This window comes from Adelges cooleyi, unplaced genomic scaffold, assembly GCF_023614345.1.
Source record: "Adelges cooleyi isolate 19-005CV unplaced genomic scaffold, UGA_ACOO_1.1 ACOO_flye_CR_arks_rails_tigmint_CR_PRNA_108, whole genome shotgun sequence".
Lineage (NCBI taxonomy): Eukaryota > Metazoa > Arthropoda > Insecta > Hemiptera > Adelgidae > Adelges > Adelges cooleyi.
Genome location: NW_026095761.1, coordinates 15,675,037 through 15,697,030, shown reverse-complemented (window position 1 = coordinate 15,697,030; position 21,994 = coordinate 15,675,037). Strand labels below are relative to the sequence as shown.

Genomic DNA, 21,994 nt, shown 5'->3' with positions numbered 1-21,994 from the left:
AAGTTATATTTTTGTCATATGTATTTTTATTTTTTAACAGACAGCATTAAAAAATAAAGGCAGTTAAATAGTGGCAGTGTTCTACAAATAATTTTAAATGAAATAATGAAGTTCCACATAGCAAAAACGCTAAATGAGTTAAAAATAGTAATACTTGTTCAAGTGAAAACATTTAAATTTAACATAGGAAAGTTGTATATATAAAAAAAAGACTAGAATAAATATACATATTTGGTGCAAAATATATAAAATAATAATTATTAGTTATGCTCACACCTAACTCAGTGTAATGAGATATAATAAATATTTAATATCAATTGTGAAAAAATCACCTTTGCTATTCACAAGCTAATTTGCTATCAAAACTACTAAGAGCAACAGCAAATGCCTGCATCGCACACAACGGGTATCTATAATCCATCGTAAAGAGATCATCGGAAATACGTCCAAATTGAAGAACAATATAATCAACTAAAAACAAAGAAAAATGTATTTAATTATGAATAGTATTTTTATTTTTATTTTCAATATGTTAAAAACAACAAAATAACCATGACTCACTATCGTTATCGTGAACTATTTGAAAATTTTTAACTGAAGCTTGTGTTACTCTTCCGTGGAAATTAAGCACGTACGATTGCGTCTCTTCATTCCATTGAGGAGTTTTATTATGGAGTTCTATCAGGTCATCCATATTCTTAGTCCGGTATGATTCTACAGATCAAAGTAAATAAAAGCATATATTCAGTAGTGTCGTTGTAAGGGTTACACACTGTAAATTCTTCAACTGTACCACTATATATTCTTACAAAAATATATTTTAGCTTAGATTATTAGAGAAATTATTAAAGCTAGTTAATCAATTTTTGCATATATGTTACAATTTTGTCACGAAAAATAATAAATTTAATTTTAATGCCTCAAGAAAACTGTAAACTTACACATTTATTAGTAAAATTCTATTAATATTTTAGGTAAGCTCATAAAATGTTAGACATAGGCTAAAGATTACCAATCAATACCTAAGAGTGATGTATTATTATCTGTAGTTGCTATTTTAACACGTTGATGATTTTTGTTCATGCCTGGTATAACTACAGTCATTTTTCGTGGTCCTTTAAATCCAAGTACGTTGGTTTCCTTTAACAAAAAGCACTGATGTTTATGACAGATAAAAGTATAAAATGTAAGCTGAATGTTATGTTTTGAAGAAATTTCAAAATCAACATAATATAGCACACTTGACGTACATATACAATAGCAGCCAGTTCTTGTCTTTCTCGAATTCCATCAATAGTTGGTTTATATGGGGAAGTTCCGTTATCGTACACTGTAAATTGTGTTCCGATCAAGTTTGATCTCAACTTCCCTATAAAAGAATCTCCTCCTCTTGACAAATCTGTAGGGTCAGTTGAAATTAGATAATTTGATGTTCTACTTTTTTTTCGTTTACGAGCCGCTAATAAAAAAACCTAGAAAATAAATTGTTAAAAAAAATCGCCATTCATATAATGCATTTTTTTTTTTTTACTTTTGATCCGTTGCCTTTATCCAAGTGTAAGTAATACGTAGGATACAACCCTCGATCCATGCCTTTTTTGTCTCTAGTAATACGACATTTAAAATGAACTCCCTGTGAGGCAGGCTCCAAAACAAACGATTCTAAATTACCAAATACATCTCCTTCCAACTCGTTAGTCTGCAAACAAATGTAGAAAACAATTTAATTCAGTGATACGACTAATTGTGTAGTAACGGTATATGCTGTGTGTAACCCTTGACTACACCAGTGGTTATGTCTTAAATGTAAGTATTTTTAGAGTTATTTAAAATTAGATCAACTTACATCGGTTATAGTAGAAGAAGGATAAATGAATGGACTACTTTCTTTAATATGTATAGAGCTAATATTTTTAACAGGAGAAATTGAACTAGATTCTTCGTCTTCCGTATCTATAGATATCCTTCGTTCATCAACAGTCATTTCTGCTACTTCTTTTCTCATATCTAAAATAGTTAAATAAAAATTCAATACATTTTTTTTTGAATTTAAATAATACATTTATTCATATAGCATTAACAAACCTTCAATGATATCCCGGTTAGTGGAATTTCTTGATACACCTAATATATCACTGGAATCAGGACTACTATTCACCATAGCGTATGCTAACGGTCCATCATAACCTAATAACATTAATATTGAATCAGATTAAAACGTATTATAATATATATATATATATTGTCATTTGTTCTTTTCATGAAACAAGTAACTTTTATTTTGAATCTAAATTAAAATCATATTGTAGAGGAATAATGATCAAACAGGTTATGATGCAATTGATGATACATTAATGCAATGGATATTGGTATTTAAACTATAGTATATATTTTAAGTTAAATTGTTATAAAATTAACAAAAATGTATCCAAAATGAATGTCTATATCTACGCTTATTACCAAAAGTATTAGTTTCATTATGAAAACTAGTAATATATTCCAAAAATTATATTGAATACTAAAACGTTTGCACCTCAAATATCAAAAACTAATATGTTCTATTTTTTACCCGAAAAGTAATATGTTTAGACTTAAGCTTCACATAAGTTTTTAAAATGCGCAAAAAGTAAGTACTACATTTTAAGACAAAAACGTATTAGGTTACACCATTATGTTCGCAAACATACAACTTTTCGTGGCAAAAAAACAAAGAGAAATGATACAATATAGTTTCATAATAAACATTAAAATGATGTGTTAAGAATGATGTACTAATTCAACATAGCAGACAAATAATTACTCTATCAATTGTTAAAAATATTTATATGTATAAAATAAAAGTATTTTAATAATACTTTTCAAAATAATTTTCATGTTCTTCTAAAAATGACTTGAAAAAGAAAAACTGCAAGGTTGCGAAATGTTATGTAAAGTTTATCATCTGTATTTGTAGTCTACTGTCTTGAATATAGCCCTTATGAGCTGGGAATTAGAGTAGACCTACAGTTACTCATGCTTATCGTAAAAGGAGGTAGCGGAGGGCAGCAATAACCGATACTACCGACCATTGACGATTTCAGTAGCACAACTAATAGTGATGGAAAGATTTGATGATAGACTGGACATACTCCAAATGCGCTCAACAACTGTGATGTGGGAGCAGGACACCACCACATTAAATTCTTAGTAAAGCAGTACATATCAAGGTGACGAAGAGGTGAAAATAATAAGAGAAGAGTGGAAAGAATATTGGAAATTACAAAACCAATCTTGGGGTTGAATACCAGAAGAAGTCTTGAATACAGAATATCATAGATCTTCTCGTGGATACAAAGTAGACTTTTAGGTGACACAAATTTATTTTTGTATAATTCTACCAATATAGTTTTATACTTAACGTTTAAAAAATTGTCACACTTACAGTTGACTTCTATCGGTCTTCCAGATTTTGGCCGTATCCTCGCACTAGGTATAACGTTGTCAGACGTTTTAATTATCTGAGGAGAGTGTCTTACTTGCCTCATTTTCATTTCCAACAGTTGTTTCTGAAAACATAAACGATCAAGTAAATATTAAAAACATATAGAGGAGGAAATGAAATCTGTAAAACCTGTTGTTCGAGTGTTTGATGGCGAACGCTTCTGGTCGTAGCAGACATTTCAACGTTTTTACCGCGAAACGAATGGTCGATGGACGATGACTGAAATAAAGTATTTTAATTCTAACAGTTGTTTTCCAGTATTAAATACAAGTTACAACCTTGTATAATACGTGAAATTATATTATGAAACAAAATGTAACAGTCGTTCAGGTCAAGCAAAAAACGTTATCCTGACTAGGTAGGTACGAACTACCTATGAAGATGAAATAGTAATTCAGCAAGGAGTAAGGACATGCATGACGCATGTATATAATAATAATAATAATATAATATAATCTTTATGAAACATCCTTTATATACGAGCTCGTTTTTGGAGGGAGTGGTGAGGAGGACATTGTTGACATCATGTTGGTAACGGCAACGGGCAGTCGACCGTAGAGTGATAACACAGAATAACTGATAAAAAAACTGATATGAACCGTCAACCGTATTAAATTTTATTTATATTTTATTCTGTGATATTGATGATGGATATTTACCATTTGGAAATTTCCGGCCGTTCGGGTTTTGGTTATTGATTGATGTTCAGTAATTACTGATTAGTGTGTGACATTGTGGCTTAATATTATATTATAAGATTTATGGTAAACTGATAGTAGTGTACTGTGTTATGTCGACGACCCTATGATCCGGAGTTGACAATTATCAGTTAACTGATTACTTATTTTATGGAAATTAACAATATTATTCTTACTTTGTCAGTATTCAAATTAATTAATCAAATGCTCTGCATCTATATTGATTGTCTGTTGTTGTCAATATGTCCTGCGCAGCAAATCTCTGTGCTTGTTTAATAAATATTTCAAGATGTCTATCCTATATTTTTTTGGTCTTTTTGACTCTCGTAGCAATTATAGTCGGTTACCATATATTTGAAATATTTTCTACCAAACCTGGCACTCCAATAGTCATCAACACTTGGGCGTTCACGGCTTCTACTTTAAGAAGTAATAAATTAGGCTGTATATCAACTTTAGTCATTTATAACAAAATAATTTTGACATAAGATGTATCTGAATATATTTTATTGACATTCTAAAATGGTTTTATATTTGTTCAATTAGGTTGGGAAATATTAAATACAAATGGTACAGCTGTTGATGCTGTTGTTGCCGGATGCAGTGTATGTGAAATAGCTCAATGTGATGGTACAGTTGGTTATGGCGGTAGTCCTGATGAGAATGGAGAAACCACACTAGATGCTCTTATAATTGATGGGTTAGTTATTTAGTATTTATTAAATCAAAATAAGCAAACTAAAATATACTGCTTTATTTATAGAGCAACAATGAATATGGGTGCAGTAGGCAGTATGAAGCGTATCAAACAAGCGTCTAAAGTCGCACGGCATGTTATGGAAAATACTAAACACACTTTATTGGTTGGTGATGGAGCTACACAGTTTGCAGTTGAAATGGGCTTTAAACAAACAGATCTTGGTACAAATTCTTCTGCATACATGTGGAAAGATTGGAAAACCAGAGCGTGTCAACCAAATTTTTGGACTGTTTGTAAACTATTCTATAAACAATTTTTTTTTACTTTTACTTATAAAAAGTAGTTTTTTTTTTTAATAATCAGGAAAAATTATAGTGGAAGGACATTTGTAATTCCCTTCTAGAAAAATTCTGACTAAAAACCATTAATATATTATGAATAATAGATATATTATATTATTATGGTGAAAAAAATAATTCAGCTTTATTTTTATTTTCGAGGACAAGTTGGTAAGGTGGCAGTGTGTTAGCGCTCACTGTTACAGGTATGAAACTTGTCACAATACGTCTAGTAAAAAATAACAGCCGTCCTCTTCTCTAGTAACAGTCTGACAAGCAGTCAGAAGCGAATTGTTTAGAAAACATTTTTTCTCCTTAGAAGAAGGGAACAATGACCCTAAATTTATAGATCATGATGGCATTAGCCCTCGTAAATAGCTGAAAAACATTTTTAAAATAAGATTTTATAGCTAAACAACATTTAAAAATATAAAAAACAAAATAAGGTGTTTGGAAAGCATTTTTTCCGACATTTATTTTTTTTACTATAACCAAAAAAATTGTATACGCTACTATTTATTTAATATGTCCGTCTAAATGTTTAAACATCTTTTGATCTTTTGGTTAATAAAAAAAATATTTAAATGGACAATTTTTAACTGTGTATCCTGATGAAGTCAAAAAGTGCTATTTGGGTAAAAAAAATTATATATTTTTTCATTTGTTGAACAAATGTTAAATCATTTAGACAAACATAATTTTTTTTTAACAGTAAAAATAACATTTTTTGGTAATATATTTTTGAGTATAATGATTCCCCCTTTTTTTTTTACAGAATGTTAGTCCAGATCCTGGAATGAGTTGTGGGCCATACAAACCATCTACTAAGAAATCCCAATCAAAACCTCGAGCTAGTTTTGCAAACCAGTATAACCATGATACCATTGGAGTAGTAGCAATAGACAAAGAAGGTAATATAGCTGCTGGCACATCTACAAATGGAGCAAAATTCAAAATTCCAGGGTAATTTAAAATTTGTATGTTTATATATTTTTTCACCATTATTTAATTAGAACTCTTTATGTGTAGGAGAGTAGGCGATTCTCCTATTCCTGGTTCCGGGGCTTATGCTATGAATACTATAGGTGCTGCTGCAGCTACAGGAGATGGAGATATACTAATGCGATTCTTACCGAGGTAACTAAAAAAAAATAGTTTTAAAGATTTTTGTCTAGAGTCAGTTCCACATGACTAGTCTATTTGGCTACCATTAAGGTTCATTAAACTTGTGATAAGTTTATCGACTAGTACAATTCAGTGACCAACAATTGTACAAGTAAAACCTATACGACTAGTGTAGTACCACTAGGGGCCAATGTTGGCTCAACAGACTAGTCACTAGGAACTGGATTTAGATGTACGCATGCTACACTGATTTTAGTAAAACTAAACAGTAAACAAAATTTACCTTTAGTAAAAAATAATAGTAATTTTTATATACTTCATTGATTTCCTTTTTAACACGTTCACTGCTGATAACGCCATTTTGTATCATTTAAATATTTAATATAGCTTATATATGCGGATAACGCCAATTGGCATCTATTAGCATAGCTTATATTTGCGGATGACGCCAAAGGCATCATTGATAACCTCGTTTTTTATGTACTATAACTCAGTTACAATTAAATAAATTGTTTTTTGTCAGCGTTATCTATAAATATTATTTAACATAAGCATGTCATACATGGATACTATTATTTTTATAATATATTTTATCTATTGGGGGAAGAATTGGCTTCAATAAAAAATAAGGCTCTCACGTATATATGATCGTATGATACATACATCTGCAGTAAACGTGTTAACAATATGACTAGAAAAATAATTAATACAATTATTTTTTTCAAGTTTTCTTGCCGTGCAAGCCATGAAATACGGCTATAGTCCAGGAGGAGCAGCTATTCTAGCCATGCACACAATTGCAGAGTACTATCCGGAGTTTAAAGGTGCTATTGTTGTAGTTAATAAATTGGGACAACATGGAGCTGCTTGCTATGGCTTTGATTCATTTCCATACTCGATAGCTAATAATGAACATAATCGCGTATTAGTTATGTATGCTAAATGTGACCTTCAAAAACCATAACACCATTATTGTTGATATTATTAAAAATACTATTACATATATTTTTATTATATTTTAAATGTGTAATAAAGTATTCATAAGAAAAATGAATTCATAATTGGTTTATACTTGTATTTATGGGTTAAACATTTGTCACACAATTTTGTATTATTTGAATAAAATTATAACTAAAAACAAAAATTTAAGCTTAAATTAAAATAACAATAAATAAGTAAAAAATCACATTTACTTTGATACAGTTATGAGTATTTAGGAACACATAGTCAACATTAATTAGTTATACATTTGTTTTACATTAAACCATTACATTTGTATCAGACATCTGGGAGATATTAGTTCCCGAATGTTTACAACAAACATCTCGTAGATTAGAGGTTGTAACATTTGTTGGGAATTCCTAGAAAGAAAAAAAATGTATTAAAACCACTTTAGTTTTGTGTTTGTACAAACTTTCATATTATAAAATCAATTGGAAGGTTTGGTCTGAATAACATGTCAAAACCAATCTATACAATTTATAGTATTAAACAAAACAAAATTGTATTAATGAGTTTGATGGATTTTCACACTAATTGAGTATGTGCACTAAAAAAATTCTGGGAAGTGTCGTCATGTATCTTATATAGGTTTAAATTGTTACACAACTTAATATTCCTCCAAAAAAACTATAACCGAACAAGTGGTCAAAAGCACATAAAATATTAATAATTAAAACTTATTTAAATAATAAACACAATTTTGTTTTTATTTAAATATCCAAGTAATGATTTTAAATAATTGTTTAATTGAACTAATTAAAATTAATTAATTAATTATAATTCATTAATGAATAAAAATAATGATTTGGATTTTCAATCATAACTAAATAATTGTGTAAAAAATAGTTGAATACAAATGAAAACGATAACTAAAATATCTTAATAAATATTTAGTTAAATAAACATTTAAAAAAAAGTGTGTTACAATATTTTACTTTTAATGGACTCAATTTATATAATATTTTTTATTGTTTGTTTTAATGAGATCCCGCACAATTTTTGAGTGCATAACATCAAAGAATATTATTTAGAGTACAATAAGGTTTTTATATTCTATCTACTCACATTTAATTCATTTGGTTCACAGCAATTTCGTTCTAAGCATTCAACTTGATTACACTGCACCAAACATTGACCCATACCATATTCGGGTATCATTTGTATGTTTTGATCGTCTTTGAAAAATTCTGGCTGTATCGTTACTTCTCCAATGCCATTATCGCGGAAGAAGTTAATTACTGCCTTGTTAATTCTCAAATAGTCCTAAAAAAATGGTAGATATTCAAAATAAAAATTTAAGTGGAGCCAAAAATTAAAGCACTGCTATTTAAGGAACTGTCAGCACTATTTTACCCACATTTTTGGATACTTACCATTGTTTATAACTGTTATGAAATACTAAAAAAGGGTGTTGTTCATCCGTACTATAATGAAGTATTTACACATATTTAACCTTTACTAAGGTATACTGGTGTCCTGTATTGTTTTTGTACTTACTTTAGGGTTTAAAAATATTATATGTGCTGTAGATATAATTTTATGTTCTGTAAGTTGCCATATATGAAGTTCGTGTACGTTTACAATGTCTGGGAATGACAGCATTAGTTCTTTACAAATCATGTCAATATTCATGTGATCTGGTATTGTTTGTAGAAGAATTAAACACGATTCTTTCACTAAAAATTGTAATTATATGCGATAATAATTAATTTGTTCACTTTAATAACCAGTTGGTGCAAATAAAAACTATAACCTTACAATATAAAACATTGTCTGAAATTTTATATGATAAATTTATTAGGGACTTTGTTGAATAGGGCCAACGCTTTTCTTTTTAGTCAAAAATTTAAGATGTTTTACATTATTTAAAATTGTAGTTAATTTTCGGTTGTTTTCAAATTAATTGACTTTAAAAAAAAAACTCATTTTGGAAGATTTGTAAAAACGTGAAATTTTATTGAAATGACTCCCCGGCATTTGCGACCTGGATGTCCGGATCCCAATATTATGCCGGACCATTGTATTGTCATCCAAATTGAGTGTCTGGCTTAAATTTCAGCCTTCTACGATAAATTAATTTTGGAAGATTTGAAAAAACATGAAATTGAAGTGAAATGACCCCCACATATGACCCTGTGTACGACGAGTGAAAGAAAAGCATGTAAAAAGTATTGATAGGGAACACATATATATTAAATATAAAATATGTACAATACTTATTTATTACTGAATAATTTACTAATATATCAATAGAAAGTAATAATTGTTTTATAGATTAAGTCATGTAAAGAAGTAATATGTATAGTTAATTATATTAATTATCACTGTACAACACTATTTTAGAATTAATTTTTTTTTTTATATTTTCGTTGAGTTCTTATCTGGCTTCAAAATTATTCAAGTACATCAAGTTAATTTTAAAATGACTACAGAGTTGCCAAAATAACGGTTTTGAGGTATTTTGTATGTTTGGATGTCTTTTTAAACATTTATTTCAAATACATTTGGTATTAATATTATCTTTACTGAATTCAGAATTGATATTAAAGTTAATGTAGATTTTTTAGTTTTGTTATACACAAAAGAAAAATTATTTTAATGTTTACAATAGGGAAGTAGGTTTGTCAAAACGAATTACTAGCACAAGTCTGAGCCTAGATTCGGATTAAAACCAAAATCCTATACGAATTACGATGTACATATTTCTCGTTTTGTTCTAAAGTATTGTTGTACCGTGTTATTATTATAATTCAAACCTAAGAATTATATTTTTTTCTCATACATACACTTGAAATTTAAAATTAGTAGTAGGTACCTTTTAATTGAATAGTATAACATTTAACTGGGTGGTGAGATGCAGGGCCTCTTTAGTCTTTATACAACTCACAGTTACCCCAAATGTTAGTTTTTAGTTAAAACAAAATATGCCTTCAAAATGTGTTTGCACCTAGTCGCCCAGATTTTAACAAAACTTTTTCCACACCATTTTACCATTATTTTTTATTTTCTTAAAACATGCATAATCTAAATATCTTCTCTGTATTCTATACATAATATATGAACTATTTTCACCATCCCCCTTGTCTTTTAATATAGAACGAATGACCACACTAAACAAAGTAAAGTTGTGAAGCTTACTGCTTGGGAACTTGAGGTAGAGCAACAATACCGCCGACACGATCGATAGACCTGGATCAACGTACTTGCCTATTTGAGGGTCTGTGAAATTGACGATTACCGAACAAATCATCACCATCGTACAACCTGCAAAATTGTTATGGCAAACATATAAAACCTTACTAGGTTAGGTCTCTAAGACTAAAGGAAATATTTTCTACCAACTATGTCTCGAGAAATTTCTCGAAAGCTACAATTCCTTGTTTGAATTTTCTGTTTCATTAGTTGACTAGAACTCAAAGGCACAGCCTCGCCTTTGTCGACCACCCCAATGCCGTTTTGTGGTGTTATGTCTGCAAAGAAAAAAAATTACAACTTAGTTAATAGAACAAAACGGCATGTGGCATATTACTTGTTTGGTTTCCTCCCAATAGTAAATAACACAACCCGTGTATCACAAAGCCGGCCATGCCGATGATAAACACCGAAAAGGGTTGATGGATTGGATCTTGGTGGTCGATGTGTATAAGTGTCTGGACGGCTTCTACGACTAATGAGAAACTTAGCGAGGCTAGAAAAACGCACCCGCAAAGCATAACGACAACCTCGATCCTGGCCCAGCCAAAGGTATTTTTCAGTTTCCTCTCGAGATGGGGATGTGTACACTGCAATCCACAACATTCTATTTTGTTGTTGGAGGGCTCAGTGCAAAGTGAACCAAGTCCATAGTTCATCTCAATGCCGCAAAATGGCAACATGTATTGCCACAGAGTAGACTATGCGAAAAACAATTTAAAGCCAATTACTGGAAATCGGCTGTGATGGAATTGGTTCACTTTTGCTCTAACCTTCGTCCTTCAAGCGGCCATCTTAAAAAATCTCGTTGGCGTTGTTTATACTGCCATTAAATTTCTATATTTTATTAAAAGTACCAAAAAATCGCAAAGTGAAAGCCGCGTACACGAGCGCTTGTAGGTTAAAACTACAAGGTAAATTTTTATTGTTATATAATTTAGTCGTTATTAATCGACTTTAAGAAAGCCTATGCCTTCATTCATAGGGACTTCCGTCTTCCTGTTAAATGTACTTTAATATATAAAGCCATAACATTTATGGCCATCAACTAATTTTTAACCAAAAATGTAAAAGCTTAAAATATTCGGACCACGTTTCGATGAGAGAACGGGCGAGTTCTCAAATAACTACTTAAGCCCAAGTATCGCGGAAGAAATGACGAAGAAAAAATCAATGATGAAATGCGTTGGAATGCGCCCAATGGAAACACGGAATGCAGTTAAGAAACATTAATACGATTGGTGCAACTATGATTCACCTCAAAGAAAGCGGCATCTAGGTTGACCATGAATTTTGTAAGAGGATAGAGTTAAAAAATATATTAAGACAATGTAATCAGAAGTTGTTTGGAGAACAGTTCCAATGGATAAAAAGTAGGGGAAGGAATTTGATTTGCCTCAGGATGGTCTTAACGGTCAAATACCGCGTAGAAGAAAATAATTATTATTATTGTACACCTACCGTAGAAGATGCTTTATTAAATTCCAACTCCAGCATTTGAACTTCTTCCCCGCTAACCGCTTTCTCTTGGCACTCTTCGTTCAAACATATTTCGTCGTCGTCGTTATGCTGCAACAACACACATATTGACATGTCGAACGAAAGAGTAAACTATAACCATTATGATATAGGTGTAGCGTTCATCAAACTATAAATGAAGCCCAAATTTCATTAAATCAGACTCCGACGAAGGTAAGTTATATACTACTGAATTTTAACCTTGGGTCTTAAAATTTAAAATCAAACTTACCACAAAATTATTGTGGACCTTGAAAATCCTTATTTAGCGAAGCATTTCACATTAATTTTTCAAATTTTAACTCCATAACTAGGGAATTCTGTACCTATAACTATTATTGTAGGTGTGATGCAACGTTGTTATATCAAGTATAACACGAAACAGCGATTCGATGGAACTTTTCATAAAAAGGGTTTTTTAAATCAACAAATGGCATGGCACATTTACAGAATATAATTAAAATTTATTAGGATAGCATTCGTAAATACTCTTCTAAAACAGAACTCCTCAAAACGATATTTAAGTTTACGATTCTACCAAATTGTGGAATCGATACCGGGAATATTTTTTTTGTATTGCGAGACGCTATATGTCCCCGCATTACTAAATAAACAAAATATATACCTTGACACATATGATGGATCCAAATAAATAAATTAACTTGCAGAGCACATGATACGAATCGACGAGTAATGTTAAAGCGTGAGTGATATGACTGAATATTAATTGAATCAAAAAATAACTTAGAGTGAGAAAGATGACTAAGTATACTTGAATGGGATTAAATGAACGTAAAATTTGTTTAGCCGACATGATGACAACTCTGAAACATAAAAATACATTTCTGTTAACAGAATTTAGTAATAATAATACATTTTTTTAAAAATTAATTGGTTTTAATTAAGTGTCCTGCTCATTAAAATTGAAAGACGCAATATAACACAGTTTAATTACCAACGGTCAACTAGGTACATTTTTAACGAATTTTTTTTATTTTTACATGAATAATAATTATTTTGGTGGTGAAAACATTCTTCCCAGATAACTCTTACACCTCTTAGAGTAGTGTGATTACAATATATATATATATATTTTTTTTTTTTGAAAGAGGAAGACTTCGAACAGGGTGCTTTGTAATTCGACTTTTGAATTTAAATTGAGTTTTAAAAATTTTTGAAAATTTGAAAGCTTTCTGAAAAAAGTATTAGAAAAATTCTCAAATTTTGTGCAATACAAAAAAATCAACTTTTTAGATTATAAACTCACTTTTAATGATTTTCTGTTAGTCGAAAAAATTTTTTTTTTTAAAAAACAGATTATTTTACATAAGAAACTGATTTTTATCATTTTTTTATATAAAATAAATGTAAGCATGTTTGTCCGTATGTGCCGCTATAACTCCGCAACCCACCCCTGCAGCTTCATGGGGGTTATATGGTGGGTAGAACCCGATTCCGTACGATTTACCTTTTTGGAAACACGATTGCGTATGTTGGTTGTTTAACAATGAAAACCCGTAAAACGTCACGATTGCGAACGAAACATTGTCAAATTTCGAATTATACAATTTTCCAAAAAAAATCTATTTTAAAGTTAAAAATTAACATTAAAATAATTTTTAAATATTACTTAATAAATATAATTTAGTTAATGAATTAAAAATAATTTTTTTTTTGTATAATAGGTAGGTAATTGTAAAAAGTACATAAAATTAAAAAAAATAATAATCTTTATTTTAGAAAACATCGTTTTATGCAGCTTCAATTACAATTTTTTTTGGATTTAGTAATTCTGATGAATATTTTGAGCATAATTAAATTAAATATGTCCACATTTGAGTATAAGTTTCTTTTCATTTATCACTTAAAAAAATAAAAAGGCCAAAGGTCAATAATAACCGTTTTTTAATCAGTGTATCGTATAAAGTTGAATAAAGTGTTTGGGTGCGTATTCAAATGTACCATCTACAAATATGTCTTCACGCTGTATCAATATATTAATATTTGTCTTCGTTGTAATGCAAAAAAAAATTCAAATTGTCTGGCGCATGGACAAATTTTTCATTTTTAAACTTAAGACAACCCTTGCTTCCTATCACTATAAAAAATCCCATACGAACGCTCTCAACCACTAATCCTCTCATATCTAAGCTAGCTTCTCTCACAATTTCCGACAATCCTCCTCGTCGACTAAAACGGAACTGGCCACGTGATCTACTTAACACTTAACAAAAAAAAAAAAAAAGTTCTTATCTCTTAAACAAAAAATTTTAATTCCTATTTGGAAGTAGTGTTAATGGACGTTCCCTTCCTACACGTCGTTTTGTCTAGTTCTATACTCAGCTCATTTACCTATTGTATTATTTTGTACGCAGATTGTAAATATTGTCTTATTTTAATAAAAAAAAGAAGACAATTATCCTTTATTCTAATCATATTCTACCCGTATATAGTGTGGTTTTCCAGCGTGGCAACGTTGCACAAAAATAACGTACGGAATCCGGTTATGAAAAAGGTACCGCCGAAAAGCAACGTATTCTACCCTGTATGGTATGGTAGTCCTCCATCGACAAAGATGGTTTCGGTTTGGAACTGCAGGGGTTGAGTTCGGAGATATGGGTGTTAAAAGAGTGACAGAATGTTATAGTAAAACCGGAAACGGAAGTCCAGAATCTTCTGGAACATTCTCGAATGGTCCATAATCCTGTTGTGATGGGGATACGTTCCAGCTCAGAAGGGTATATATAGGCGATGACGAGACGTATGTGTCAGTATCTTCTTCTTCTTCGCCTTACACTCCCAACTACATGGTGTCGGACACCCATGTCCTACACCTCCATAGAGCTCGGTCTTCTACATCTCGTTCAATCACCCCTGCTATCATCATATCACTGTATTCCGTCCATCCATCTTTTATTTGGCCTACCTCTTCCTCTTTTTCTCTCTACATTCATCTTCATAATACCTCTCACTGCCTCTGTCTCATCTCTTCTCATACCATGACCAAACCACCTCAACATATTTTCTCTCATGTGTCAGTATACTTTTGGAAATCGATTATAGCGGATTAAAATTAAATAAAACGCAGCTATCTTTCACTAAATTAAATACAACTGTAATGGCAATAAGATGATTTACTTTAGCTTTAGAATTTCTGTATTTAAAGGTTATTTTCTATAAATATATAAATTAATATACTTGAATCAATAGCTACAATTGTATATTTGTATCTACAAGTTCCGAGTGATATATTTATTCTTTGATATATAATATATTGTTTACAAGTTATAACCTCAAGAACCAGATCACTGAATTCAATATTTGTTACTTGAAAATTCTACATTAGAATCGACAAAGGTATACAATGTAGTCAGAGTAGTCTTCAGTAAATAAAAATAACATATTTTTATATACGAAACATTTTAATTGGGTAACGATAATATAGTTTTTGACATCAGCATCATTATTAAATGAATATAGAGTGTAGACTAAACGTTTTTAATTTCAATAGTACCTACATTGAAATATTGAATACATATTATTATCGACTAGCAAGGTCAATGTCTGGAGGTAAGGCAAAGAGCAAAAGTAATAAACGCTTTGACAAAAATGTCTGATAATTATAACATAGCCCGCAGTTTGTTCTTGGATGGGTCATTACTGATCACCATGAATGAACCATGCATTCGAAGTCCAAATCAAATCGGACCTGCATAATGGTCGAATTATAATTGCATGAATGTTGAAATATCAATTTTAAAAACATACTTTTAATATCGTATCATACAGTTTATAATCACAATAAGTGTAAATTATTACTTTTGTAAGAATAATATAAACCACAACACTTTTTTAAAATTACCACGTGTTTTAGTTTTTTGCATACAACACAGTAATAAATAATGTTATCGTAGTAGGTACTTATAAAATACGGTCAAAGTTCTATTTGTACCTATTACTGAGTGACTCGAGTCCCAGAATTTCTCCAATTCGCTTAAACTTAATTGTTACTTACCTTCTTTTAGACAACGCACTGTGTAACAGCAGATATTCAACCACAAAAATTGAATATATAATTGTGATTAAACTATAAATTGCTGAGTTTAAATTTTAAAAAAACAAATCCAATTATTTTTAATTAAAGGTTGAAATTTATAAAATTTAATTTTGAAAATTTGACTGTGATCGTTTTTACCTTTATCTTTTTAATTTCCTAATAATGACTCGATAACTTGTATTAATCATTAGGTACATAAAAATAGTGTTTTATATACCAGCTTTATCTATATGTTAAGTATATTTCAACCTAAAAACTGATAAACATATGTGTACATCGTATCAGCCACACTTCGGAAGTAAATCTACTCGAATCAGTAATATAAATATTAACTATTATATTTCAATTTTTTCATCCTATAAAATGTACGCCATTCTCAAAAAAAATCGCTCCTTTTCTCCGCTACACAGAAAACATTGAATTATGTATGTGTTTTTGGTTACTACTTTGATGTAGCTACCTTTCTAAATAAACGCCACGTAATCAATGATTCGCAATCCACGTTCAATGTTGTTAGAATTTATAAGAAATCATTATCATAGTTTATAATTCAATAATAACAGGTCAAATAAAATGCAAAATGTTTAGATTCATGGCCGGGAATTGCACCGTAGACCGGTCGTGTATACGCCAGCTTAACAACATATCCATGTTAAATTAAATTTTTGTTTTTTGCCCATTCTATTTTAGTGAACATTGACACCGCTGCATGGGTATTTAAAGGATAATATTATGTAAGTTCGACGTACGTATTACATAGTATTATAGGTGTATACTGTAAACACGTAAAATGTAAGTTCCACCGGTCAAGAAATTTCCGTAATCGTTTGAGCTTCGATGCGATAGCAAGAATCTATTGGTTTTATAAAGATGTTTTTTGTGTCTGTAAACACGATAACTTTCCCGTTGACCGAATTACTCGTGTAGCACCACTATTAGACCGGAATCGACAAACAATAATTATAAAATCGAGTAAAAGCCAATGTCTTGTCTGTCTTGGTGGTCAAAAAATAAATTTTCCACGGCAACAAGAAAAAATTTAATGTGAATAACACGAACCACCGACCGAACACAAAACGCGATTACCATATAATTTTATAAAAACTCACCGATTCTAGTTCAAACGGAATTAAATCAAACGTATTAACGTTTATTGTGTATTGTCAATACTTAACAATGTTATGTATTAAATTTGTTTTCAAAATTGTTTTTATTAGGTCTATTTTAGTGAGAATAATGTAATCTGTATGAATTTAAAGTTTAATGCTAAACTAAAGTAACTTATTGTTACAATATTTTTATTAATTTTTATAATGCAAAAAAAAAGAATACAATGTTATCGTTATTATATAAATCCTGTAAAGTAAAAATTAAATAGCTAAATAAAAGTAGACAATTAGATCAGTTAAAAAACTAGCACAGTTCAATACAAATCAGTATAGATCGAAAGCATAAACAGGTACAGTATGAAGTAAGGTAAGAAGAGTAAATAAAATTATTAACCTGAAAGTAATTTAATCCGATCAAACTTTTTAATGCGAATCTGTGTAGGTATATTAAGAAACTAGCCCAGTAAAAGAACTAGTTAAGGACAATAGTGCAGTAGAAAACATTACCATTGAAACTGTGTACATTAAAACCAAACATCGTATTAACCAGTAGAGTATTAATCAGGCTGTGCTGGTTTAGACTATACTTGGTTAAACTGTGCTGGATTCTCATTATTTCCAGATTCGCAACGATTGTGATAAAATTACATTCAGATTTAATAATAGCTACAAACAAATTTTACTAACTTCTTATGTGCTGGTTTTAAACTTAGCTTGGTTTGAACTGTGCTGGCTTACACTGTATTTTTTTTTTAAATCGTTAATACATAATAATTTGCCCCTAATATAATAAATAAAATAACCTTTCTACTACCAGTATGGTTTTACACATTGTGTAAAATAAAAATTGTATAGGTATGATGTAGATTGTTTCTGTTCAAATTGAATTTTCATGTTAAAACTCAAATAGATCTATGTTAATGACCTCCGAACTTATCAATCAAACACTTAAAATCCTATGTGTAGTAAATGTGCTCGACCCTACTGTGTACAGCCAGACACTATAGAATTGCAGCTATTTGGTTTAAACGACAGCATCCGCACCTTTAATGCGGTATTCCGTATTACCAGGATGTATAAGCTTTATTTTAGTTAAATTCAATTCAATTCAATTTTCCCTTTGTTACAATATATTATATAAATATTTATAGTTATTTTAAATAGCCTAATAATACAATTAAAAAAAAATTATCGGTAAAGAAGCAGATAGTCGCAAAATGTATACATCATATTTTATAACTACCTTAAAGTTAAATTGCCAACTTTTTGGCTTTAATTCTATCTTGGGCCCTCCCTGGATCCTCGCCGGAATAATTAAACCCTCAGGCTGTAAGGATAGCCGCCCTCATTGGCTGTATCTTTGTTTTTACTATTTACCTATTTTAGTTTTAGTGCAGTTTGTTTTGTAGTTAGAGAAGCAAAATTAAGAAGCTATTGGCCACGATAAACCAAGCACAAGTTTCAATATTTAAAGAAAAAATATTGATAATGAATTAAATATTTTAAGCTCTCGCCAAAAATCGTCTGAATAGTGAATTTAATTATTGAAATAAACCAATAGAATAACATTTTTTTTAAAATTCAAAATCTCAAACTAATGAGTTGGTTAACAACTGCTTGAAAAACGCTGGAAACCTCCAAATAGTAATAAATGTCCATTTTCTACTCATAAAAAATGTAATATAAAAAAAAAGATAGTGCGAGTGACATGAATTCGACGTATTTACATCGATTCCACATTTGTTTACAAAATTGTCAAATCTCGTGGTCAGAACTGTATTTTTAAGAACATACACCAACAAAAACACTATGTCAAATTTGTGTCAATAAGAAAAAAATAGAAGTGTTTGAACAGTATTAAAAGATGTGACATAAAATATGAATGCCGAGTAAAACGCCGTAACTTATCTTATATTGCAAACATACAATAAAATTGTATGATATAACTCATGCATGTTAATAAAATATTTTATTATATATTATTTATTTTGTAAAAAAACAGTATTTAATAAGTATTTATATTAGATTCACTATTTTTTTTGTACATAATTGTATCTTTTCAATAACACAAAATTGGCTGTAAAACTGTTTTTTTTTCTGCTAACAAAATTACTCTATTCCATATTAGTTATTCATTCGAGTAGTTTGCTTTGTTCGCAATGTAATTCTTTTTTTAGAATTCGGAACTTAAGTTCGCTTTTAGAATATGTGGATCGTCCAAAAAATTGAGTTCCATGCGCGTTATATTAATATATAATTTAAATGCGGTGAACATTTCATGAGTCTATTATTATTAAGCGTTTATACCCACACGTGTCATGAGTTAAAGATATAAATATCTACACACCATAATAAAGAAAACTTTTACATTATAATTTAATAATATTTCATAACTTCATATAGGTTATATATTATATTACAAAATAATTTTGTTACACAATTTTCTAGCACTTGGTACATTGAGTTAATTTTAATGCATTATAGTATCATACCAGTATTTAAGTGATATGCCCTTCAGATAAACTATTCATTCACCATCGTGAGCATAATATACTTAATACATTGTACAGTTACATTTTAAATTACAAGTTGTTTTTTACACCTAATGAATTTAACGTTACTTGAGGTAGTCGTGGTAGAAAACCAATTTTTTTTATACCTCGTTATTAGTTTTAATAATACTAAATACATAACGTTTTCAAAATAATACCAGAATTAAAGTTTAGACAGTTGCTGTACAAAACAGACATCCCGGGGGGAGGCTAAATTTGAACATCGTACGAACAATCAAATGCATTACGCATTTATATGAGGTACTTATAGGTACGGAATCGTTCGTAGGGCGTTGAAAATAGACCTCCAGCTGTATACCTTTTGACAAATAAGTATTTGTTCATACTAAAAACACTTCGGACGGCTCTTATCTATATCTACATAAGACAGCTCGAGTGTTAAAATAATAGATAAACGCATAATACATTATAGTACATAATAACTGCACTTGATAAAAATGTAATCGTGAAAATACGTATTTAATTACAAAATTGTCTGTAATCAAATATTATAATTTATAATTTTAAGGAAATATATTATTATTGTACATTTCCATATTATCTAATCGTATAACGCAGAGCCCAAACATGAGTGCTAATAAAATAAAATAGCGAAAATGATAAGAGAACAAGCCCGCCAACTTATTTTGTACGTGTTAACTTGAAACAAAAATCCATTAAAATATTTTAATTTGTGTGCATTTTCTATGGTGTTTTTATTATCTATTTATGATCAAAAAATATTTTTCTTACCTCGTACAATAACGAATACAACCACAATTTCTGTATTTTGTTCAATGATAAATATGAATTTGATTCAATTATGACCATCCAATCAGCCGTACATTTTACCGTCGACGTAACATGTTAAAGCCAATTATATGTCAGTACACATAGCGTGTTAATTGAACACTGATTGCTGAACGAAATGACCCATGACATGGCCCATGTCACACGAATATAGTAAACACACTTAACAGGTACTTAAAACCGCCGCGCCGCCGCAGCCAGTTTTCCCCTCCAACCGCTCCAACACGTTCGCCGCACATATTAGATAACGAACGAATAATAAAAACAAACTGTATTTTATTATTTATTTTATGATTAATTAGTAATAACACAGAAGGTGTAATAATGAAATAGAATTATTATTATTATTAGTTATTACTAAAAAGTAGTAAGATGACGCGAAATGGTACGTCAACTCTGCCGGGATCACTGTGCTATGCTTTTATCCGTATTCACTCGTTTTTTATACTCTTGATATAATCAAGCCCATTACTGTTGTCAGCAGTATACAATTGTATCATACAGTATTATATACATTATAAATGTTCACTGTACTGCTTGCTCCAAGGCGAAGCTTAAAAATAAATACCGGCAAGCCGTGAAAAAATCCAACGCGTCTTATTTAATGCCGTTTCTTTTTTTCTTTCATGCGATATTCATATTATCATAGATAGAATATGGTTTAAAAGGTACGCAGCTAATTTTTTTGTTATAAAATTCGTATCTGTTCTTAATTTTTAAGCACGATTATAAACAAAAATTTTTCTAAAAGTTTATAAGTATTTTTTTAACATTTTAAAACATTTTTTAGCATTAATTAAACATGTTTTTCTTAGATTAAAAAAAAGTGACTATGCTGGTTTATTCCCTGTACCTTTCATTTGATGTTTATCGCCGTAAACACGAACAACGGGTGCATAATGGTCAGAGAATGAAGGTGAAACTGGAAACACCAAGGAGCTGCTAACAATCCTTTTGAGTCTGCTCGAATAAATTTTGAACAAAAGGTACGAGATAGATACATATTTAGAATAAATCATAAAGCCGGATTTTAAAGGCCTATGAGAGTTCCTTGCTACTACTTCATTACATCTTGTCCCTTTTTTATTATTATCGTTGCGATGGGCTATTACCTACTATAAAAAAAAGTGGCTTACGAAAGTGAACGTTCAAGGCCGATGGGCGGAAGCCAAATATTGTCGATTTCAGTGTTTCTCCGTATTATACGTATTATTGTTGTTGTCAGCTGTTGGATAGAGTCAGCTGTTATGTTAAAATGTACATACCTACTAAAAATATTTTGTGAGGACGTCACACGACACACACCCGTGACCCGTTATTTTCTTCAAAAAACCCGCCTTGCGCATATTCATTTTACAAAGGCTGTAATCAAAACTGAGAAACCAAATGTTCATATTATATTGACAACAACG

At 30.2% G+C, this 21,994-nt stretch overlaps 3 protein-coding genes across 5 annotated transcripts; 1 reads left to right on the top strand and 2 right to left on the bottom strand.

Annotated features, from left to right (window-relative positions):
• Nucleotides 1-53: 53 nt before the first annotated feature.
• Nucleotides 54-3,925, bottom strand: LOC126847444 (protein king tubby). 2 transcript variants are annotated; one of them, XM_050587663.1, is made up of 10 exons: nucleotides 3,760-3,925; nucleotides 3,611-3,700; nucleotides 3,422-3,545; nucleotides 2,086-2,187; nucleotides 1,847-2,007; nucleotides 1,532-1,699; nucleotides 1,251-1,472; nucleotides 1,023-1,140; nucleotides 562-714; nucleotides 54-471 (listed from the first exon to the last, which is right to left on the bottom strand). In XM_050587663.1, exons 2-10 carry the CDS (start codon nucleotides 3,656-3,658, stop codon nucleotides 338-340), a joined length of 1,230 nt encoding a protein of 409 aa, XP_050443620.1. In that variant the 5' UTR covers nucleotides 3,659-3,700; nucleotides 3,760-3,925; the 3' UTR covers nucleotides 54-337. The 2 variants fall into 2 exon arrangements, with proteins under 2 accessions (XP_050443620.1, XP_050443619.1); XM_050587662.1 differs by having other exon boundaries at nucleotides 3,611-3,924.
• A 144-nt stretch (nucleotides 3,926-4,069) lies between these two features.
• LOC126847445 (N(4)-(Beta-N-acetylglucosaminyl)-L-asparaginase-like) lies at nucleotides 4,070-7,444 on the top strand. The gene is made up of 6 exons (XM_050587664.1): nucleotides 4,070-4,608; nucleotides 4,726-4,879; nucleotides 4,943-5,168; nucleotides 5,993-6,180; nucleotides 6,247-6,354; nucleotides 7,069-7,444. The coding sequence occupies exons 1-6, from the start codon at nucleotides 4,422-4,424 to the stop codon at nucleotides 7,304-7,306; spliced, it is 1,101 nt and encodes a 366-aa protein (XP_050443621.1). The 5' UTR covers nucleotides 4,070-4,421; the 3' UTR covers nucleotides 7,307-7,444.
• On the bottom strand, nucleotides 7,397-21,676 carry LOC126847443 (zinc transporter 1). Of its 2 annotated transcripts, none has more exons than XM_050587660.1 (9): nucleotides 21,436-21,676; nucleotides 12,680-12,878; nucleotides 11,998-12,105; nucleotides 10,874-11,126; nucleotides 10,683-10,814; nucleotides 10,483-10,608; nucleotides 8,842-9,020; nucleotides 8,410-8,607; nucleotides 7,397-7,703 (listed from the first exon to the last, which is right to left on the bottom strand). In XM_050587660.1, exons 2-9 carry the CDS (start codon nucleotides 12,866-12,868, stop codon nucleotides 7,602-7,604), a joined length of 1,287 nt encoding a protein of 428 aa, XP_050443617.1. In that variant the 5' UTR covers nucleotides 12,869-12,878; nucleotides 21,436-21,676; the 3' UTR covers nucleotides 7,397-7,601. The 2 variants fall into 2 exon arrangements, with proteins under 2 accessions (XP_050443617.1, XP_050443616.1); XM_050587659.1 differs by lacking the exon at nucleotides 21,436-21,676 and adding an exon at nucleotides 20,526-20,768.
• Between the last annotated feature and the right edge of the window lie 318 nt (nucleotides 21,677-21,994).